This window comes from Ascaphus truei, chromosome 4 (assembly GCF_040206685.1).
Source record: "Ascaphus truei isolate aAscTru1 chromosome 4, aAscTru1.hap1, whole genome shotgun sequence".
NCBI classification, from domain to species: Eukaryota; Metazoa; Chordata; class Amphibia; order Anura; family Ascaphidae; genus Ascaphus; species Ascaphus truei.
Genome location: NC_134486.1, coordinates 68,535,226 through 68,559,204, shown reverse-complemented (window position 1 = coordinate 68,559,204; position 23,979 = coordinate 68,535,226). Strand labels below are relative to the sequence as shown.

The window sequence follows — 23,979 nt, the reverse complement described above, 5'->3', positions numbered from 1 at the left end:
CACATACAGGGGGAGGGAGAATCCTTTTGAAGCGGGTGACTCCTGATTTGATAGTCTCTGTTGAAGAAATCACATCCAGATATAGAATGGTGTATGTTACTAAATGTAGAGCACCAGACAATTTTAAATGTATAAGAAATTATACTTGTTAATTACAAAGCGTCAGTGAAGGTAGTAATTACAGTGATTTAAAAGGGGGTATTTTAATATATCAATATAATGAAATAAAAACATAAAATGAGTGACGGTCGCGATAGTTGGAATGTGGTGTATGACGGTTAGGCTGCGCTTTATAGTGCCGTCGCGGCAAAACAAATGTATTGCCGCCGTCGCGTGCGGTTATAGTAGAAGCGAAGCGACGGCTTGATCGCTGGAAGTCAAGTCAATTTGATTTTTCCAGCAACCGCAGCGTGACGTCGCCGGCACTATAAGCGCAGCCTTAGACTTCTAAGGCCTTGTCCCCACTGTTTGCGGCTGTGCGCGCTATGGCATGCGTGGCACGAACAAGATACGGCCCAATACGGGGCCGGCCCCAGTCGCTGCCTGTGCGCGCCTGCAGAAAGCGCGATGCACGACCACCTTTGCCAAAAGACAAGAAATTTGTCTTTCTTGGCACAGCGGGCGAGCGCTGGCTACGTCGCGGCGGTTCAGCCAAAGAGGCCGAAGTAGCCGAGTGGTGTCTTGGCCACGCCCCCGCAAAAAAAATCTTGTCTTTGTTCCCCCTGCTGTTCTCTGGACGCATTGCCACCCTAGGACCGCAGATCGCGGCTTCAACTGGTGCACACGCTGGTAGGCGCTCCGACGCGCACGTGCATGCAGTGGTTGGGGTCGTAGCCTTAGGTGATCCCTGCTCAACCCATGAGTAAAGGGAGTGGCCTCTGATTAGGTTTGCTATGTTATCCATGGTGCATTTGGTGCTTTAAACAACAAACCCCTTCATTTAAGTGTTGCTAATTTCCGAGAAGGTGACAACACAGCAGTGTCACTGATTTTTCAAAGATAGAGGTGGTGCAAGGGGAACAATGACATGGTGCATCATTTTAGCCGAATGAGCCTTTTGTGGTGATTAATTAAATAATGCACCACAAAGCCTGGAAAGAGTGACTCGGCCGTCTCTGTATTGTATATTTGTATGCGTATTACGCCACCAATTTACGCAGCTCTTTACAAAAGAGACAATACATTACTGGGAATTTTAATACAATAAGTGCAACAAACACACAATCAGACAATAGGAGAGGAAATCCCTGCTCGGGGGGGCTTCTGTCTAATGCATATGGTACAGAGTCGACCTGCCTCAGTTGTTCTGTTTGTAAGCAGGAAATATGTACATTAGAGTGGGGTAGTTTTGCGGCAAATCTTTGCGCAGCTTCCCGCTTTCATTTTCACGTGTCCATACTTGCCCAGGGGCTGCATATCTTGTTATGACATTTGTTTCCAGGCTTTTTAAAGAATCCTTTCTTTTGTGAAAAGTCCTCGCTAGTGGCATCCGAGACGTTGCAGCGCCGAGCGTCACAGTAATGGTTGTTCTGATGTGAACACAAAAGGGCAATAGACTTGATGACTTTCAGCAGTGTTTCGGGCACATGAGCAAAAGGTTACTGCAAATGTAGTGAGCCCTAACTAACCGGTTGTATGGCGTTTCCCTTGTGACATGTGGTGTAATATTGTTTTGTTCCTGAATGTAATTAGTTGTGGAGAAGAAAGTGTTGGTGCTAAATGTTCTATTCTGCTTCCCTGAAGGGTGTTTTTGTTTTAAATGGAGATCCAATATTTTATGGAAGTGGTTGTCGGGTGAATTCTGTTAGAGCAGGGGTGGCCAACTCCAGGCCTCAAGGGCCACGAACGGGTCCGGTTTTCAGCATATCCTTGCTTCAGCACAGGTGGCATAGTCGTTGATGCAACTTTTCTGAAGCATGGATATCCTAAAAACATTACCTGATGGTGGCCCTTAGGGACAGGGGTTGACCACACCGGTGTTAGGATATGAATTCCAAATAGCGGGAGGACGAGCGTGTCAGTGCTCTTTGTGCGTCTTGTGATTAACAAACGGTATCCTTTGTGGAACTAGCTCACGTAATACCGTATATCATGTTATCACCCAATTTATTCTGCAGATACTTGAAAATCAGAGCTAACTCTCAATGTATATTTTCCCATGTAAAATATTTAAAACGTATATCAGATGGTGTTTCTGTAGAAGCGCAAAAACTATAAAGTCTTTTTTATTAAAAAATTTTTTGTTTGTTCCCGACTCCATTATATCACTCAATCCAGCCTGTAAGATTTCTTCACCCAGCTCTGTAATATGTACATACTATTAAGTTTAATCTAGTAACTAGTGTCTATTAGTCAGATGTTTCCTTTAATTTTCACTTATGCATCACGTGAGAAATTCTTATAATTATGTATTTGCTTTATGATGACTTTAAATATATTGCTTTTTGTCTCCTAGGAAATAGTTCAGCAGCTAATTGAGAATAGTACTACATTCCGCGACAAGACCGAATTTGCACAAGAGAAATACATAAAGAAGAAAAAGAAAAAGTAAGTTCTATTACAGCGCAAGGCACGTAAAGCGCATGTGAAAGGTCCGTGTAAAGCGCGTGTGAAAGGTCCGTGTAAAGCGCATGTGAAAGGTCCGTGTAAAGCGCATGTGAAAGGTCCGTGTAAAGCGCGTGTGAAAGGTCCGTGTAAAGCGCGTGTAAAGCGCGTGTGAAAGGTCCGTGTAAAGCGCGTGTGAAAGGTCCGTGTAAAGCACGCGTGAAAGGTCCGTGTAAAGCGCGCGTGAAAGGTCCGTGTAAAGCGTGCGTGAAAGGTCCGTGTAAAGCGCGCGTGAAAGGTCCGTGTAAAGCGCGTGTGAAAGGTCCGTGTAAAGCGCATGTGAAAGGTCCGTGTAAAGCGCATGTGAAAGGTCCGTGTAAAGCGCATGTGAAGGGTCCGTGTAAAGCGCATGTGAAGGGTCCGTGTAAAGCGCATGTGAAGGGTCCGTGTAAAGCGCATGTGAAGGGTCCGTGTAAAGCGCATGTGAAGGGTCCGTGTAAAGCGCATGTGAAAGGTCCGTGTAAAGCGAATGTGAAAGGTCCGTGTAAAGCGCATGTGAAAGGTCCGTGTAAAGCGAATGTGAAAGGTCCGTGTAAAGCGAATGTGAAAGGTCCGTATGGGACTTGAAACGTTGCACACTACCCTTCTTCTAAATAAATGGAAGACCCTGCAATAAGAAACTTGTGAGTAGAGCTCTCCTGCGTGTCTCGTTCGGGGCCCTCGGCTTCATTTGCTTTAGGTATCTCTTTTTGTGCTGGCTACACGCATACGTTTTCCCTACAGAAAATCTTTTTTTCCCACATTTTGGCTTAAAACGCATAGAAATCGGTGTCAAACTTTTCTTCCTGAATTTGGCATGTTGCATCCAGGTCTTGAGGATGGATGAATCTACAACAACTGCTTCGTAATGTATGCCATGTTGGCAATAAACGATATATAGCTTTCTCCTGCCCATATAGGATATTCATTTCCTCACACGGTCTAGTCATATATATTTATTTTTTTCATCCTACATTTTTTTTTTAGTAGGTAAAGATATGTTTTAAAGAAGCAGAATTCGATTTCTTTGTGGCTCTAATTTGTACTTGAGCTTTTAGGACATGCGTCGTCCTCTGTACCGTAGATGTGTTATGTTTTTGTTTTTCCGCATGTTACGTTTTTGTTAATCCATTGTAATAATGATGCTAATTCTTAGATCTTTCCTATTGCTTGAGCCAGTGGTTTTCAACCTTTTTCTTTGGTTAGGGAACCACAGAATTTGATTTTGAAATTCTAGTGAACCCCAACCCTCGCCCCCTCTCTCCCCCCCTTACGCTCCCTCTTCCCCTTGTGCGCATGCACGCACTCCCTCCAACTTACTCTCTGTCACTCACACTCTCTCCCGCTTACACGCACACATGCACTCGCTTACACGCACGCACGAACAAAACAGAAAAAAGTTTAAAAAAACTTTATAATGTAAAAGCAATAAAACACACAATTGGTAAAAATATATATATATATATATATATATATATATATATATATATATATATATATATATATATATATATATATATATATATATATATATATATATATATATATATATATATATATATATATATATATATATATATATATATATATATATATATATATATATATATATATATATATATATATATATATATATATATATATATATATATAAAACAAAATGATTGCCTGAATTATGGAAGCTATTGTAGCCCGATTTTGGGGTTTCCTCTGGTGTCCTCAGTTGGTTTCTGGGAGTGTGAGGGGAGAAAAAAAAAATATATATATATATATATATATATATATATATATATATATATCTCTATCCCTCCTTTTTTTTTCTCTTGAGGATTGGTTATCCTAACACTGGGGCAGCAACCATAGCAAGTTTTATTTTATTTATTTATAAAAATGTTTAACCAGGAAGTAATACATTGAGAGTTACCTCTCGTTTCCAAGTATGTCCTGGGCACAGAGTCCTAATGGACTGGACATTTCTTCTGAACTTTGCCACTTTGTAGTATTATACTCTTGCACCATTAGAGCCTATGTCCCTTGTGGAGTATTGCCAGCAAGTGCCTCATTTTTGCAGGGAAGCTATTTTTGTTAATATATAACTATATACCCATACACTGGCAACACCGCATATTGAACATTACTGTTGGGTTCATGTCATAATTTATCCACTCTGTACAGCAGGCTTGCTACATTTTATAGTTGCTGTTTGCACTATCCTAACGGTATTCTTCACAATTGAGATTATACCCCTTCTATTCACTGATCTCCATTCCACTGCCAAGCTTTTTTGCAACACTTGGACCAGAGGTGAGGTATCAACCTACTGCGGGGAACTCGGACATATCCCTGTCACCTGGTATTGGCCTGCACACAGGAGATTAGTGGCCGAGCGCACAATAAATTCTTCTTTGTCTCACACACACACACACTCATACTCACACTCACACTCATACACACACACACACACTCACACACACTCACACACACACACACACTCACACACACTCACACACACTCTACAGTTACATTTACAGGTCAATTATAGTAAGAGGAAGTTTATATGACGCTTACTCCTTTTATTGTCAGAGGGGGCATTGCTTCGCATGTTCGCACTGGGAATGAATCTGCAAAGGTTTCCAATTCCCTGGGTAAACTCTGACCTCCTGTCCAACCCACTCAGGAATGGAGCACGTGGAATGTGTTTCCCCCGTCTTTCCCCCCCCCCCCCCCCCCCTCCTAGGCAGCTGGGAGAGTTGTCCTGGCTCTCCACCCCCCCTCCCCCCCCAGGAGGCCGCGGAACCCCGGTTGAAAATCACTGCCTTACTGTATCAGATACAAACATCATATACATGCAACCCATATCAGGCACACATACACACAGATCAGATGCTCACTGCATGCATGAACATACACACTGTATGTTCCTATTACACACATCATACATGCAGCACCACACATACTATGCGTGTATTATATACATAAACGCACACACCCATACATGCCTTATATACAAACATATACAGTAATATATCTATCTTTCTATCTATATCTCACACACACCCACAATACATATACACAAGGCCGCAAACCGAAATCTTGGGGTCAAAGGAAAGGACTTCCCCTGCATTAAGCTTGGACGGCTGCTTTAAAGCCCCCGGTCACACGGGCCAATAGGAAGCCACCTATCATGTCATGCTTCCTATTGGCCCATGTGATGGGACATCGAAATTAATGTGGTTCAGCTCTGAAGACCCCTGCTTCCTACCTAGGGGGGGGGGGTCCTTTAATAGGTCTTGCCTGTCGGCACATGACCTAGGGATGAGCCCAATCTCTCCCCCTTCCTAATAGGAATCTGTTCACACATTTGTAAGGTTTACCATTTTATTTGTAATAATATAACATCTCATCTCTGCAGCACCCTCCTGAGCGAGCTCCTTCTCTGTAGATTCTGCCTGTTCTGGTAGCTTCTCCTTCCACACCGTTCTCGAGCGCATGAGGCACCTGAGTAGTGTTACTAGATGTCCGGTTTTATCCACATATACACTTTTTATAAGGGTCTGTGACATCGTCCGGGAGCATTTCTGACACACCGGTTGTTTTCGGCCGGGCACTCTCTCGCAGGCCCCGGTCAGGGGCTTCTTCATGGAGGATGCAGGTGTGACGGGGAGGGAGGGGGGCTTTGAACTGTGTGGAGGAAGATGGCTGGACTCCAAAAACAAACCTATTTGTTTGCGGGGGAATGTGGCAGAAAAGCTTTCAGGGCAAGGTCAGTAAAGAGTCCAAATGATTGTGCTGAAACAATCATTTTGGTGGTTTATATTCCACACAAGTAGACAACGTTGGGTACACGGTCCCTTTTTAAGGCAAAACAAAATCATAAACCGAAAAGCCTACTCCACGTTGGGAGACTGACTAAACAGAACAGGCCCTGGCTAACCGACTGGTTAGCTAAGCTAATTACCAGTTCAAACAGGTCACCGCATGATACAGTACATCTGTAATCAACATAAGCTCTTACTGGAGGTGCTGGGAATCCGTCCCAGGAGTTTCCAGGTAATCCCTCTGGGAACTGTTACCCATTGCAGATAGGTCAGCCCTGCTTCCTTGGCAGAAAAATCCTGTCTCCTTGCAGGCTTGTTCAACTTCCGTTGCTGGGTGTGTGTCCGGTCAGGCCCAGGGAACCATATCAACCCCGCATCCTTGCAAGTTGGGGACTTAATTCTGGCAGGCTGCTGACTGCCTTTTAACCCCCTTGCAATCGGGAGATTACTTGAAATGGCTTAGAAGACCTGACACTAGGGTGTGGTCTGCTGTGCCTGAACACACTCACAGGGAAATTGCTGCTTTTAAAGAGAATATTCAGCCAATTCAATAACTATCTCAAATGCAACATGTGGACTGGTGTTCCATCACTTGTCCCAATTGGCCCTTGTTAGAATAAACTGCACTCACATCTCTCTGTGCCTCATTGGTCATCAGGATGTTATTGATCCTGTTACAGGGAAGCACTCATCCTCCTTTGCTCCAGGCTGATGGATGAATGATAACACCTCCTGCCTTCAGCATTTATAGCTCACCAACATTCAGTGTATTATGATGTCTCGATGAGCTCACGTGACCTCACAATACTGTGTCTAAAGTCAGACAGCATTTTAATAAGAGTGATGACTACACCAGGCAATTGGCAGCAGCTGCAACTTGGCCACATCCTCCCATTCTGATGTCACTGATGACCTCACAGTGTCCTGGCCACAATTTTTTGCTCGTTGCATGACGAATTAAATTAATTTATGAATTAAATAGAAATAGCTGTTAGTCCAGTTGCGATAGTGCAGAATCAGAGTGCTTCAGTGCTTACCGTGCACTTCATGACTGGAACAACCAACCAGAGCAGTGGTTTCCAACCCTTTTTTTTTTTTGGTTAAGGAACCCCAAGTAAAATTCTGAGGAACCCCCAGCCCTCTCTAATAGCGCGTCTGAGATCAGATGCACTGTAAATTCTTCTGTATTATATACAGTTTTCAGATGACCAGAAAATTGCAGGGAACCCTTTAGGGATGCCCTGGGGAACCCAAGGGTTCCTAGGAACTCTGGTTGAAAAACACTGGCTTAAGCAGTACTGTGCATAGAAGTCACAGATTCAGTAATACCCTCCCACTGAGAGGCAGGCAGGAATACTTGCATAAACATCTTATACAGAGCTTTTCATAAATAACTGTGGTGTTTAACAAGAATCGGGTAAAGCAAATACACTATCACCTGTTTTGCTGCTATTGCTGAATACTTCCTGCCGAAGCAATCCTGGAGAGAACCTGATTCTTGTGATGCCTTTTTTTCAGATCTATGTAAACATTGATATGTAGTTATCGTGTTTTAAAAAATTTCAAACGCATTCTTATTTCACAACCTGGAATAAGGAAATCATTTGGAGGACATTTGTAGAGTGTAAAGCTGTTGAGTTATGAATTGCACATAAATACAAATGTATGCTGTAACGTAGAGGCAATCCAAGGCGGTGGATTTTTTGCTATTTTTCTATGCATCTATGTATATAGGCTGAAATTAACAGTGTTCAGCTCCGGACACCCCCTGCTTCAATTATATATTGAAGTCCAATACAAGGTGTCTGATATGTGATCGTACCATTAAAAATATATTGTAAGTTCAGAATATTCTATTTTAGTATTTTGACTAGTTTGTGTGTCCTGAATATTTTTTTGTGTGTGTTTTAATGTAAAGGCTTATTTATTTTTTAATTTACAGATACGAGTCACACATCATAATTGTGAAGCCCTCTACTCGTATTATTGCAATGATGTATTATGCAAGAGAACCTGGAAAAATCTGGTAGGATATTTTGTATTTTGAATGTCCTGTGGAAGACATGCCAAGGATATCACACTGCTGATTTTTAATTCTGAAAAAAAATCGATAATATTAATCTCAATCCAAAACTACACAAAATACTTGAATGTTGGAGGTAGTTTAAAAAAAATAATTAAACTGTGTATGTCAATAAAAGCCAAAGTACGTTTGGATAATGGCTGGAAAATTCATATGAACGTTCATTCCGTAAATAACCTCCATCATGAAGTTTAAAATACATATATTTTTTTAAATGTATAATTAGTAGCTATTAATGATTTAGACTCCCATTTCTGTCTCTCTGCCAATATTCAACCCTCTGTGTGTTTTTGTACTGGACAGATGATAATATAACCTCCAATTATGTTAAGAGGGCAGAATTGGTGCGACTTCATGTGACTGAATGAATTTGTGGTCATTTCCTCTCTCAGTAATATGGTTTGCAGAGAGCAGACACGATTTCATGTACTGTAACATCACTTTCTGTTTCTTTAAATTCTCTTATCTGGCTGCATCGTGGGCAGGGACAGAACTGTCCGTGATTTAGTATGTAACATGGGGGCGCAATTGTCAGGTAGCAAATGTAATCAGACATTGTCCGTAGATTCATTATCAGCTTGTGAAAGGCAGAGCACTGAAATAGAATGTTTTAAAGTACTGTATGTGTTTTTTTTTTTTTTTGTTTTGTAAGATCCAGAAGAGTTGGGAAGTGCTAGAATCTCTGCCCCCCACACGTGGGCGAGAGGAAAAGTCTTTGAGATTTTGAGACATGAAAAAAATATCTTAGTCATGTTTTCCTGCTGTTGAATTAAATGAAAGTGCTGTTGCCATGACTACTTTTTTCTTTCTTTTTTTTTTTTTTTTAATTTTAGCCAGCTCAGATATGATACCTTGGCACAGATGCTAACATTAGGAAATATTCATGCTGGCAGTAAAGTAATTGTGATGGAAACCTGTGCTGGGTTAGTTTTGGGCGCTGTAATGGAGCGAATGGGAGGTAAGATATACTATATACATCAGTGTTTATCTATTTATTTAGATCCTTTAACAATGTTAATTACTGTGTTTATTAATATCTACTATTAAGTCACAAATATTATTTATAGACCAGGGATTTCCTTTCAACTGTTTTTGTTTTCCGCATTGAGCTGTTAAAATGTCCATGTATTCTTTAGGTGAGGTTTATGGCAATATTGTCCTACATGCAAATTCTAAGAAGCGCTCAACTCGCTCTATGTATTTCTGATCTGAGGAGACCACTTGCCCAATCGGGCAAACAGCTGTCTAATGGCTAGTTTCCGGTTCAAGACTAAATCACTAGCGTGGACGTGTAATACAGGTTGAACATAACTAGTCTTAAATAATTTGTGGTACCATATAAAGTAAACTCCCAATACCGCACATGCCTGATTCAGACTGCAAAAGATGTAGATTAGAATGGACATGATGGTGTAAGCTCACAGGCAGGACCCCCATTACCGTCTGTATCTCTTTGTTTGTCCTTATTTGGTATGTCATTCTGTTTATGAAACTAACATACCGCTGTACCGCGCTGTGACATATTTTGGCGCTTTACAAATAAACACTAATACATGTTGTGTATTGACCTCAATCTCAAGTTGTACATTAAGGCAAGGATATACATTTATACGCTTTTATATATTTACACTAATGTAGCAAAAGTTCTTGATGTTCCATGAATAGTAGAAAGGAATTGGTAATAAATCCCATTACTTGAGTCATAACCAATGAATGCATGTGTCCTAAATGACATCACAAATCAAAGATGGCTGCCTCCGGTCACCAGAGAAGAACATACATATCAATGTTATTGTATTGTAAAATCAGGTTGGTTTTTTTGTTTTTTGTTTTTTTGTCCTAAAAGTGAGAAGTCATTTTTTAACTGGTCAAAGGTTGAAGTCTACAAATCTGCAAACTTTTTTTGTATTGCATATTCTTTATCTCTTAAATTGACAAAACATAGAGAAGAAATAGGGAGGTGCATAAAAAATACAAATAGACCAATGTCAGGCAGTAAAACAAAATTTGGGGTGTCCCAAAATGAATAAAAGATTTACAGAACAGATACTGTCCATGATGCGAAAAAATTGTTTCATAAATCTTGTATTTAGCGAGAATGTTATTACTTTTACCTGCGCGCAGTAGAACTTTCTCATTTTTCTCTGTATGACATTTTATCTAAGGGCCACTTTCTGTTGAACTTCATTGATCCATAGAAATGGTTACCCACCTCCCTTGATAGACAAACACTCATCTTTTCTGGACTGTAAAGAAACCGGCTGCCACTGAGGCCTAGATCCACAAATGGGTGCTAATCTTTAGCACACTTCCTATTGGGAATGAAGGTGTGCTAAAGCTTGACACCCTTTTATGGATTATGGGCTTTAGTCTACTATCTCAGGCATTCGTAACCACAGTGTATGCACTGCACGTGGATGTAGCCACCACATACCGTGATGCTTATTCTTATATTAATATTTAGGAAACACACTGACTGACTGGAGAGCCAGCAATGGGCATGTGTTAAATAAGGATCCACAGACCCCACTGTGACCATATGTGATGCATTTAGATCTCAAATGAGACGATAAACCCAGGTGGCCGAGTCTTTGCTTTGCACACCTATAGTATTCCGGGAATGTATTGTTTGCCAAAACAAGATTAGCATGTTGGGATATGACGTTTGCAGGTAATTGCTCGAACATCTGGTTTTAATAAGTACATTTCTGTTTTGGTCAAGCTTTTGCAGTCTATACAGATTTGCAGTCCATATACAGCAAACGCCCACTTTTGCTGATGCATGTCTGTCTCGTGAGTAATGTATAGGAAATCCTTTACAATCTTGGTGGAAATCTCCACATGTAATTACATATAAAGATGAAAATAGCAGTGTTCAAAGTTACAGATTACTGCACTTTATTATATGTACATTGTATAATATTTCCATGTGAGCATGTAGAATGGATACTTTGTATCAACTTCAACTAGCAAGTTTTACACCAGAGCTTCGAATAGAACACAATACAGGATAATAAAGTGAAAGAAGAGATTGTCATTACAAGCAAACCCCGGTTTAAGGACACTCACTTTAAGTACACTCGCGAGTAAGGACATATCGCCCAATAGGCAAACGGCAGCTCGCGCATGCGCCTGTCAGCACGTCTTGAAAAGCAATACCGGCTCCCTACCTGTACCGAAGCTGTGCGCAAGCGGGGAGACTATAGAGCCTGTTACAAATGCGTTATTTACATCAGTTATGCACGTATATGACGATTGCAGTACAGTACATGCATCGATAAGTGGGAAAAGGTAGTGCTTGACTTTAAGTACATTTTCACTTTACATACATGCACTGGACCCATTGCGTACGTTAATGCGGGGTATGCTTGTACAAGATTCAGGAGTCCAGAGCTAAGGATTGTAAAAAGCAATATATAATATATGACCACTACAGATGTAACCTGATTTATGATGATGTCACTGAATACATAGTAATGCATGTTTTATATTCAGTATACATTACTAGAATGATGACATGCATATATTATTATATTTAACATGTCAGTATAAGAACTTTCAGGGTTAGTATTTGCAATAAATAAATAAAGCTACCAAATTTTGTGACGGGACCTGTTTCCATGAGCAGAGTGATACATTGGGGGCTGCTCTCCAATGTAATCTTGCATACCTTGTTTTGGTGCTTCCTAACAAGATGTTGTATGCGGTCTACAGTAATTTCTGACCACTTCTCTGCAAACCAGGATTGTTCAGGGTGAGCCTGTACATGTTGTAGCTTTATAAATGATCTTTCTCTGTCGGTAATTACATGATGCCCGGGGGATCATATGCCACAACTTTAGGCCCCTGTTCAAATGCTGTGAAACGGTCTTCCCTGACTTGGCCTTGGACCACTAACATAAATAAATGACATGCTGTATACACCAGCAGACTGGGGACACCCCAACTCATCTAATTTTAATAAAGGACATGTCAGAGGAAAGCCTTGCGGGCTAGCCTACCTTTAGATCAATTCATTGTTATTTTTACAGCTCCATTAAACAGCTGCAACCCAGTGCTGTGCAGGATAGCTGCAAGCCTGTGTAAACAATGCTGAAGCACAATGCTGCCAAGATGTGGAACATGAGAGAGGGTTCTCATTAACACACAATGTAATTACCAAGTTGTCATCCACAGGAACTCCTACACATTAAAACTCGAAAGGGATTGCAAGTCTTTCATGTAATATGGAATTCTGAATATATATGAATAATGGGGTTGCACTTAATAATCCTTAACACCTTATTACGTATTCACTAAAGTGCCATACGTAGCGATATTGGGATACCGCTAAAAACGATAGCAGATTGTAACACCTACCCCAGGTTACCATGTCTGTTTGTATGGGCCACTATTTATAGTACATAGACAGGATATCCTAAACCAAGCTGGAATAGATGATGATGATGATGATGATGATAAAAGAAAATTAAATATTTATCAGCCTTTTTAATATAAAACGCCTTAGTAGCCCAAGTGGCTGTCAAAGTAGTTGGCCACCAAGTGCTACCCATTGGTCCCTTTAGATTATGTAATTTGGATTAGTTACAGGTGGTCATTAACCCTTTTAGATCATGGAGGACCTCACCATGCATGGGGTGAATGGCATTCTTTTTTCCCATTAACCCCTTGAGTGCCACAGAGGATACCTAGGCATTTCCCGAGAGGGGGCGTTGTCTCACTGGCACTCACAGGATTAATGACTACTTGATGATGTATATTTTAGTTATGCTTTGTCTGTATAAAGCCTTACAGCTTTATTCGCTAAATCTGACTAATAAAGCGGTCATTTGTATAGATGATGGGGTTGTTAGTTCTGTTAGGGTTGGTAATAGGGGCAGGTGCCCTATGGGGAGTAGTGAATCACTTGCCCCTCCCTCCAGGTGAAAAGGTGTGTGTGATTTAGCCCCTTGGCCATAGCAGTTAGTAAGATATTGTTACTAAGTAAGTTAGTAAGATATATTGCCAAGCAATGCCTTATTAGCCTTTTTGATATGCAACGGGGGGGAGTTATGTAGTGTTTGGGGGTGTTGTACTGCAACGTAGAATAATAAAAAAAAAATGTGTCCGTTTTACTGTGCTTCGTGAATCTAGGCCATGATATTTTGTATTGTCTGAAGTGGGCAAACATGGGCCAAAGACCTATTCAAATCAAGATTGCAGTGCGATCAGTCACTTCAGACTATTTTAGAATAATTATTTTAAAGGGATATAAATATCTTGTATATTTGGGTTTATAAGAAGCACATAAACTGTACCCCAAACATACAAATGCACTGGCCACCGTTACATGTTGAGACCTTTTATGGATTTCCAGAGCATTCCAAAACCTCTACACATACAGGCTAAACGGCAGTTACACCCGCTGGGTAACCTGGCATGATGGGGTTTGATGATAGAAACAGCATTGCAAACAATACCACAGATTATAGAACGTGGCATATCCCAAGTCAAATAGGAAGGAAGAGCCTGGGCACTACGGATTTCTGCTTGTGAATTTTTTTTATTTAGCCAGTGTGATGACGTTTCGGCCCCAAGGGCCTTTCTCAAATGCTAATGGCCATTAGCATTTGAGAAAGGCCCTTGGGGCCGAAACGTCATCACACTGGCTAAATAAAAAAAATTCACAAGCAGAAATCCGTAGTGCCCAGGCTCTTCCTTCCTATTTGACTTGAAATACCACCCAGAGATTCCTGAACCAGGAGCACCGGTATTTATTATCCTTTCCTTTGTTGGGGAGTGCAGCATTCACCTAATTTGTATGTCCCTAGAGAAACCATGTTCAGTAAAATAATAGGGTGACAGGTAATATGAGGTGATAACTTTTTGTATGCGTGTATGACATTGTAGCACAAGCGTGTTCAACAAGTTCAGACGTTTCCTTTGAGGATAATTTTTCGTCAAATTACCTTTTATAGTTATTTCCTTTCATTTGGAAGAATACTCTAGATTAAGATTTGATAAAGTTTGTTTCCCCTGTGTTTGTTTTACGTGCTACTTTTTAGCCAAATCTTGTAGTGTCTGAGAATATGAATCCTAAATTGGTTTAGCCTTTTGCCAAAGGCTCATTTATGTTTTGGTGTTAGTCATGCACTTTGTTTAACAGATTTCTGCTGACCTATTGTTTATGGTAAGGTAATATTGCCCTACTGGACTTCATTTTTTTTTTTTTAACTCCCATTAGACTTAAATGCAGTAAATTACTTTTGTTAGTCTGGTTAATTGAATACATTAACTGATCATGTCAATACTACATTAGTACAGTTTCTCAACTTTTTTTTTTTTTATCGAAGGTTTTGGATCTGTTATACAGATGTATCCAGGTGGTGGGCCTGTCAGAGCAGCAACGGACTGTTTTGGTTTTCCAAAGTCCTTTTACAAAAATCTTTATGAGCTCCCTCTCAACAAAGCGGAGAGCATCGTCTCTGGAACATTTTCCTACCGGACTGCCCTCTCGGAGCATGACATTACACTTGTGGATGAAGAAAGCAACGGATCTGCGAGTGAAAGGCCGGATCCCACACGGGACGTTGAAGAATCCAGTGATGTCACAGAACCTGAAGCTATGATGGACACCAATGAGCAGGGGAGCCAGGAAGGGATGAAAGTTTGCAGTGAGGTTCCAGAAAACCATGAGAGAGGACAGACATCTGAGAAGAAAGACGTTGTAAGTCTTAGTACAATGGATAACTTAGTGTTACAGAGATGAACTTACCTCTGTGCTGATGCAATTGGTTACACTAGCAGTGTAATAATGTTGCAACCTTCACATTGCTGAATACATAATATCTTTATAGGTTTAACTAATTATAAAAAATATGTATTTAAAAATGTGTAGCCTTTTTCCCCTCTGTCTCATATATTTGGCGTACCTTATTAAGAGATGGTTGAAAATAGTAATTTATTGACCCATACAACACCAGGTAGCCAGACGTTTCAGCCCTTGTATGGATCAATACATTACTATTTTTTTTACCATATTGAAGTGTCCAGTGCTGTAATAACATTTTGACTTTTGTACCGTGCACAGGATTGCCTCAATTGGCTTATCTTGGAGAGTTGAGCCATCTCGGTTTCTCTCTTTTTAATTGTGTATATAATACATTCCATTTGTCTGTAAAGGCATAAGTTGTGCACTGTCTGTTTTGGTCCAATGGTTCTCCTCCTGTGATTATGAACACATTCTAGTATAAGTGCGAGGCTTTAAAGCCTTTTGAACTTTCTCTTCTTAGGTAGCAATCATACAGAAGATGAGTGCTCTTTTTTTCTTCTGTGTAAAGGGTGAAATGATAAAATACAGGGCAATTTTAAAAGAATGATTAATAGATTGGAAATGTCAAAGGAAGAAAGAATAGCTGTTTGCATTATAAGACATGAATCATAGTAATCAGATTCTTTTTCCCCTCAACCACTGCTTCCATTGTTGCTGGATTCAAGCTTTTCATATTTAACAGATTACTGTGCTGCTATAGATGCCAGCACTGAAAGGACATGGGGCACTAAACAGATTAACAGGATCTTTCACACATGACACAATACTATTGCTCACTTCATATGCTGCAGGCCTTGACTACAAAGTTGAATGTACCATGGTCTGTGGTGATAGATTTAGAAGTAGAGGTTTATATTTAAATAAGGATTTCACTTTTTGATGTGTTGTTAAAATAAATGAAAGCCTCTCTCACACAAGCTACATTGTATATAGTTGAATAACCGGCACGCAGTGACACAGAAAAAGGTTGCAATCTAATTGTTGGTACAGAGAGAGGACGTTTCTTGTATGAATTATTTTAAAGTCGCCATTTACAGTTCTGGTTGGTTTGATTTTCCTTCTATCCGGGGCACATGCATATGCAGTGCCAGTGTGGGTTGACACATTGAAGTCAACGGGTGTTCAAGCAGAAACGGGTGTGATAACCAGCAACTTCCATCTGCTACAAAGACTCTTCTAACTAAATCTGATCCAAAAGAAGTACTTGTAGGATTGTGCTAACCATGCGGAAGAAGCTCTAAATCCTTCTTTTCCTTTTTTGCAGGCAGTAGAAAAGAAGCGGAGACAAGAAGAGCGAAGAAAAAAGGAGGCAGAAGCGGCCGCTTTGTTGCAAGACAAAAATGCAGATGGGTGAGTTTCAAGGCTACATTTTAAGAAGTCTGGGTTTTATTTTTATTTTATTATTTTTGTTTTTTTAAAGCGTTTTCTTTTCGATCTGTTTTTACCATGCAAATAAGCATTCTGTATAGTTTCTTTTCATGAATTAGAACTTTTTCATACGAATGGCAACCACTTTGTTTTTTTTTGTTTTTTAATGGTGTATTTATGCAGTGCGGTTGTTAATCATGAAAAACTCATTTGAATAAGGTTCTATATTTTAGAATTATGCCAAATATATAATACTTCACCCAAACCAAATTGGTAAAAGAAGGCACAGCACTGCTATAATCAGTGTTCGACAAACCTATACATTTTCACGCCCCGGGCGAGTGGATTTAACATCGTGGTGAGCTCCTATTGGCCCAAGCAGCACACGTGTGGTACTTGGTGGCGAGTAGATTTTTTTGTTCGGCGAGTAGATTTTTTGGTGATTTGTCGACCACTGGCTATAATAATGATCAAAAACGACTGTAATGAAATGGCCATCAACATCCGACGTTTCGGTCCCACAGTGGGGCCTTCCTCGGGGTTGTGGGGAGTCCTGGACAATCTAATAGAGGATGAAGTTGCCGGATAGCACAGTGACTTGGATCGCAGCTGGATTTCCACAGTGGTGATTTATGAGGAATCAAGACTCAACTGGCATTGTTTTGATTTTGGGCTATACAAATTAGCTGTATGGCATTAGAATCTAAATCGGTGGTGCGCAAACTGTGGGGAGGGCGCAGGTGGTCGCAGAGGTCCCGCGCTCCCCCCCTCCCCCCCAGGCATTTAAATTAAATGCCAGGGGACCGCGCAAGGCCTCTGCAACCTCTACTTACCGGGATTCAGTTGGCTTCAGCAAGCGTGACCATGGCAACGCGGCGTCAATTGACGCGCAGGTCACGTGATACGCCTCATGACGCCGTGCGAGGTAAGGAGGGGGGCAGCCAACAGAGAAGGTAAGGCGGGGGCGCCGCAAAAAAAGTTTGCGCGCCCCTCATCTAAATAACAGAGTGACTACTCTGCCAGAACATCCTGTGTGACAAATGTATTCATTACACTGTGAGGGGGATCACACAGCCAGCATAGGTGTTTGTCTGGTCGCTGAGCAATCATACCCCACAGTCACTTTGTTTTCCCAGGTTTTTTGATTTTCACCTCCGGGTCACTATAGTGTAAATAGTTTGTTTTTGTCCATGATTTCACATAACCCTGAGGAAGGTCCCACAGTGGACTGAAATGTTGGGTGTTTATGGTTGTTTCATTAGTCTTTTTTGATCATCATCATTGCAGTCCTGGGTCTTCTTTTTTTCAATTTGGTTTGGTTAAACTATCTTTATATTTTACTATTCTGATTCATGCACTTGCCCTTTTTATGACTGTGCGCGCGTGTACATGCGTCGTCTTTTTCCTCCGCATCATTGCAAAGATACGCCCTTTCCTCTGTTGCTCTACTGTTAACACTAACACAAGCCCTCATTCTCTCCCGTTTTGACTATTGTAACCTTTTGCTGTCTGGCCTTCCTGTCTCTCACCTGTCTCCCCTCCAATCTGTCCTAAACGCTGCTGCTAGAATCACTTTACTCTTTCCTAAATCTGTCTCGGCGTCTCCCCTGCTGAAATCCCTCTCCTGGCTTCCTATCAAATCTCGCTATGAAGACTTTACACTCTTCTGCCCCTCCTTGCATCTCGGCCCTAATTTCCCACGGTACGCCATCCCGACTCTTGCGTTCTGCTCGAGGATGTCTTCTCCCTAACCCTTTTGTATCTAAAGCCCTCTCCCGCCTTAAACCTTTCTCACTGACTGCCTCACACCTCTGGAATGCCCTTCCCCTCAGTACCTGACTAGCACCCTCTCTATCCACCTTTTAAGACCTATCTAAAAACGCACTTCTTTAACGAAGTGCATGGGTAGCTCTGTGGCTGATTCTATACACCTCATGCATAGACCTTGGCCCCTTGCAGACGCACTTACCAGAACACCCTCCTACTGTCTCTGTACATTCTTCCTACTTATCACTTGGATTGTAAGCTCTTCGGGACAGACTCCTTTTCCTAATGTTACTTTTGTCTGTAGTGCTTGTTCCCATTGTTATATTTTTGTGTCAAGTGTATTACTGCTGTGAAGCACTATTTAAATAAAGATGAAGCGTATGTATGTATGTATTTATTTTGTCTGAAGACCATCATTCTATAATATATAATTCAAAGCAATCACCCCACTAATTTTGCCATTGAATTTAATAATCACATATTATATATATATATATATATATATATATATATTTCATTTTCTGAGCCTGTGCAAAAGGGTAAAATTACTTCCTTTTAAATATAAATGTTAATTACTTAATAAATAACATTTATATTCGAAAGAGTAATTTTCCCCCCTATATTATATATAATTATTATAGATGCCCCTGTAAAAGCTGTATGTTTCATTGACCTTTAATTTTAAAATTGGTGTAATCAACAGACTAATTTTCTTATCATAGTAATTGCTACACGTGTGTACAATATTTATTATGGCATTTGTATTACAACTTGAAAGAAAAGTGTTTAATTTTTTTTTTACTATATAATATTTGGAGCCCTGAAGCAGGCCCATTGAGATGTGATTTAGCATGTGCAGGTGTTTTCTCTATGCACATGCTAAGTTCTTTGAACTGGTTGGTCTCCTCAGTGTTCTTTCTAAATGCCATTTTTTCAACACTAACCATAACAGGATATGGTTGTGTGTGTGTGTTCTGTCTTTTTATTTTATAAGTACACTGTGCATTCTGTCTTTATACATTTATTCGGAAAGATTCTCCTTGGGGAAAGTAGGACTTAAAGTAGATAATGTTCAGAGCGCATCACTGTGTGCATAAGTGTTGTCATGCAAAAGTTTATTTGTATTTAGGAGGCAACATAGGTCCTTCAGATGTATATATTCTTTTGTATTTATTATTATTTAAGAAAAACACCTGTTATAAGAACTTGAGCATTTTTTTTTTGGTCTGCATACACAGATGGGCAAAGTTTATCTAGAAGCTCAGGATCCCCACAACAGATTAAGTGCAACTTGTACCATACTGTACATTTAGTTATACAAACCATTACATATGATGTTGTTGAGACTCATTAAAATGTAATACCAGTAATCTGATTAATATTTCATCAGACTGCTGGAGGGCTCAGCCATACGTTGCGTGACAGTTCTCCGCAGTAATAGATGTGTAATTTTCATATTGATGGTTCCAAAAAAAAAATCTCCCGAGGGAAAAGATGACAACCCATTCAGGTTAATATCCTGGCACTTACAGTAACAGGGTTGCCATTCTCATTGTGAACACGTCAAACCTTATCTCGTGGGTGTTGAAGTGTCATAAATGTGACTTTTATTAAGGTTATAACATTGAATAACCTAGTATGAAAATTATCTAAGTACTTAGACATGTCTTAGAGGCTCTTAAATGGCAATTCAGCTAACATTCTTTGGTCAGAAATATATTATTTTGGCAACTGTTTTTGACAAATGTTACTTGCCAACAACTATAAGTCAAGACAATAAGGTGCTGCAATATTAGAAAAGGTATTGTATGTGAAGAAGGATTGGTCTTTCCCAGATTCTGCAGTACACGGACCCCATCTGGCCTGGCAGAATCAGTCAGTGTTATATAAGAATAGATGTAGCATCTGTTTTCTGAAGGCAGTTTGTGTTACTGGCATGTAATGTTTCTCTAGTTGTTTCTGATTTATCAGCTGTCGTGTTAAATCCGTGCATCCTCCAACATTAAATGTGATAGCCCACAGAAATGGATTAGCGTACATAGTACACGCACCTCACATTCGCCTTTTTTTCATTTGAGGTACAATTTTAAACGAGCCCCGTCAAATAATGTTAACAGATAGAATAAGTAGGTTGTACTTTGCTGTTGTCGCCATTACATCGGTTTTGAATTCCTATAAAACCTGGTAATAATTTTTGGGCTGTTTCCATTGCAGGTTAATTATAGCCTCCCGGTTCCATCCTACGCCTTTGCTTCTTGCGTTGCTGGAATTTGTTGCTCCTGCTAGACCTTTTGTTGTATACTGTCAGTATAAAGAGGTATGTACATCTCGTTTCACTACTTAATCAACCAAAAGCAATACACAGCACTCCTCCCCAGAAATTAAAGGGTTGAAGAAAAAAAATATCTGTGTAAACTGTCTTCTTTAGAAATATGCGATTAGCCATAAAAGTGAAACTTTTATCTGCAAATACGTTTTTTGTATTTTCACCATGTCCTGTGTAATTGTAATTTGTTGCTGGTCACTCATTTTATATATTGGTTTGGCTAATGGTAGCATTAGAATTACCTTCCACAAAACAACCAAATGTGAGCTAACAATTTGTTCAGAGGTACAAGAGTCTTATCACAAAAGCTTTTGGATTCCATGGTAACTTTGAGTAGAAAAATAACAATACATGCAGTAAATCGCCTCAATTTAACTTGTGTCGCTGTCATCGGTGCACTTTTTTATTCCTTCAAAGGAAAAGTCTTAGGTAATTTGTCAAAACAACTTATCAAGTCAATTTGCTGCCTTAAACTTAGTTTTACTTCTTAGTATCCTATGATGGTTATGCATACCAACTATTTTTGTTTGTCTGGCTGACTGACCCCATAATGACCATACAAGCCAAGAAAACAACCGTTTACCTGTAGATTTAAGGATTGGCAAAGTCTTCTCACCAAACAACAATACATAAAGATTGTAAAATCGTATATACAATTACCATGGAAACGTTGAATGTAAAAAAAGTTTAAAATAAAAATAATTCCACAATGTAGATCAGCTACATTTACACTATAAACTGCCCCTATTTCATGTTGGTTTTTGGAGTCCCTGCCCGTATGACTGAAGGCCTGTGTTTCTCTTCCAGCCACTCCTTGAAAGTTATACAAAACTCAGAGAAAAAGGAGGTGTAGTGAATCTCAAACTCTCAGAAACCTGGATGAGGAACTACCAGGTAATCTACAAATAGGAGAGCATGATGTATTTAGAATCACTATTACTTGCAGTACGGAACTCTACAAAGGGCATTTTTTCCATGTAAAACGATGCCCTGCTTCAGGAAAATCTGAACCCTTGCTGAGGCCCTGTCATATAAGCAACGGATGTGTGGTGCATTCTAATAATAAAGAATGATCACGAACAATGATACTTCTAGAATGGGTTTCAGAATTGGGAATTTCTCTTTCAGGGAGAGGCGTGACACGAAGCTTCAGTAGAGTGGTAATTCCTGTTTATCTCCACTGGACTGGATACCAAAACAATGTTTGAAATGTTAGGCCCTTGATTACCTATACACAGTTTATTGATTACAATCACTTGTAGGAAAAATAGTTTCCTGGATTAGGTAGTGTCCACTTGAATTCCAGACAGCAGCAAAAACCTAAATGTAACGCGTATGTCCATGTGCGATATAATACAACATGACTTGATACTTTCATTGCACTGCTATCAAGAACATCTGGACAACTCCTAAATAGCAACTGTTATAATAATTTAGGTTTTGCTTATATGAATTAAGGAAAACGACTCCATTACTAACTGAATATCTTTTTTTGGGGTGGCTGTAATGTGTTGAAGGGATTCAAAGAATAAGAAATTGAACATCATAAATATATTCTTTTTTATAAGTTTTTTATTTGTCAACCCACGAACTATCCAGAAATGCAAAGAGTAAGGTTGTGATGCTGTGCCAAGTAATATTTTATGAGAATATTTACGCGACTGTATTTTAGTAGTATTTTTATCTACTGTATAGAATGCTGAATATTTTGACCTATATAAGTCTTCAATACATACACCACTTTACCCCCAGATTCATCCCTCTCAATCACGTAACCTGAGCTTGATTTATAATGTCCTTGGAATGAATACCAAAACGTTTCCTTCCAATGTCAAAGCTTGTGTATTCTTCTTTGAAATCCAATAGAAGTAATCCCAGTCCACTTATCTCCAGAACAAACGTGGCTGCTACAGGCCTTAAATATTCCAAAAATGCATTTTTATGCCCAGTTTATGGAACTAATAAAACGTCTGTGTGGAAATGCATCATCTGCTCATCACAGTGAATACCACTGAAATTGAGGAAGCAATAAGAGCATTTTTGCCCGCTCCTTTTTATTCCTTTGGCCAGCCTGGCTACCTGTGAGCTAGGTATTATTACGTTATATAGAATGATTATATTGATCTAGTTGAGGCATTTCCACTTAAGAATGGATAAGATGACTAATAAAAGAAGAGGCAGTAATGTTGACGCACATTTCCCACGGCCTCTGCTCTTGAGACCTGCACACGAATTTTCAGTTGATACTCGGAAAATAGATGCCGTTTTCTTCTTCTAGGTTTTGCCGGACCGGAGCCACCCAAAACTAGTAATGAGCGGAGGTGGAGGCTACATATTATCTGGCATTACTGTGAACAGAGAAGCTGTAAAGTCAAATACCAGAGGCCAAGAGAAGAGTGAAGAACCAGCAGCCAAAAAAGCAAAGGTTGAAGATATTGAAAGCTAACATTTCCCAGTTTTGTATTTTTGGCATCTCAAAACGTCAAAGAACCAATAACACTAGGATAGAATTTGTTTTAGAATGTACAATTATCGGTGTACATTTCACGTATCTAGAGACATGAATATTTATAGTCGACAGGTCATTTTTTTAAAGTCCATCTCAAAACCTATTTTCAGGCATTTGAAATTTAGTTTATAAAAATAAAATTGGTGTGCGCTAATCTATTAGTTTTTTTTCCCCAGGAAAGTAAATCTATCTGTGGTATCCGTGTTGGGCTAATTTTGGGCTAAGGTTCTTAACATACATTTTTTCAACATGAGCATTGGTAAACTAAAGTATATCATTAAAACATTATTTAATGTTCTAGGAAGTGCATCTTGTCCTACAAAAAATGACTCTGCCTATTAAATAATTTTTTCGTGCTTGAGTGAAAAAAAACGTATCAAGAACATAATTAAAGTATATGCAGACCATTATTATGGTATTTTAAGAGCAGAAAACAAGTCAAAAACAGCCCGGTGTTTGTATATTTGACTTTTTCAAAGACTAACTGCATACTACTTTAATATTCAGGTCCACCTTTAATTCCATTGCATATGATATCCCTTTGTTATAGGAAATGCAATATAAACACACTGATACATTTCAGATTGCGAAATATTTTGTCTTTGATTTGAATGCTGCTCTGGATAATTATGAATTGCTTTTGTTTTAGAAGTTGTTGGAAAAACATAGGAATGCATTGTCCTTTAATTTCTGCCATTAAAGGGCTAAATCTTA

General features: G+C 39.7%; 1 protein-coding gene across 1 annotated transcript in view; it reads left to right on the top strand.

Annotated features, from left to right (window-relative positions):
* TRMT6 (tRNA methyltransferase 6 non-catalytic subunit) overlaps nucleotides 1-23,979 on the top strand; it is a 34,049-nt gene extending 10,070 nt beyond the window's left edge. The window contains exons 4-11 of the mRNA XM_075596006.1: nucleotides 2,456-2,547; nucleotides 8,344-8,427; nucleotides 9,318-9,442; nucleotides 14,817-15,190; nucleotides 16,560-16,645; nucleotides 20,645-20,747; nucleotides 21,564-21,650; nucleotides 23,035-23,979. Coding sequence (XP_075452121.1) covers nucleotides 2,456-2,547; nucleotides 8,344-8,427; nucleotides 9,318-9,442; nucleotides 14,817-15,190; nucleotides 16,560-16,645; nucleotides 20,645-20,747; nucleotides 21,564-21,650; nucleotides 23,035-23,202 — 1,119 coding nt within the window. The 3' untranslated portion in view covers nucleotides 23,203-23,979. The remainder of the gene's footprint in view (nucleotides 1-2,455; nucleotides 2,548-8,343; nucleotides 8,428-9,317; nucleotides 9,443-14,816; nucleotides 15,191-16,559; nucleotides 16,646-20,644; nucleotides 20,748-21,563; nucleotides 21,651-23,034) is intronic.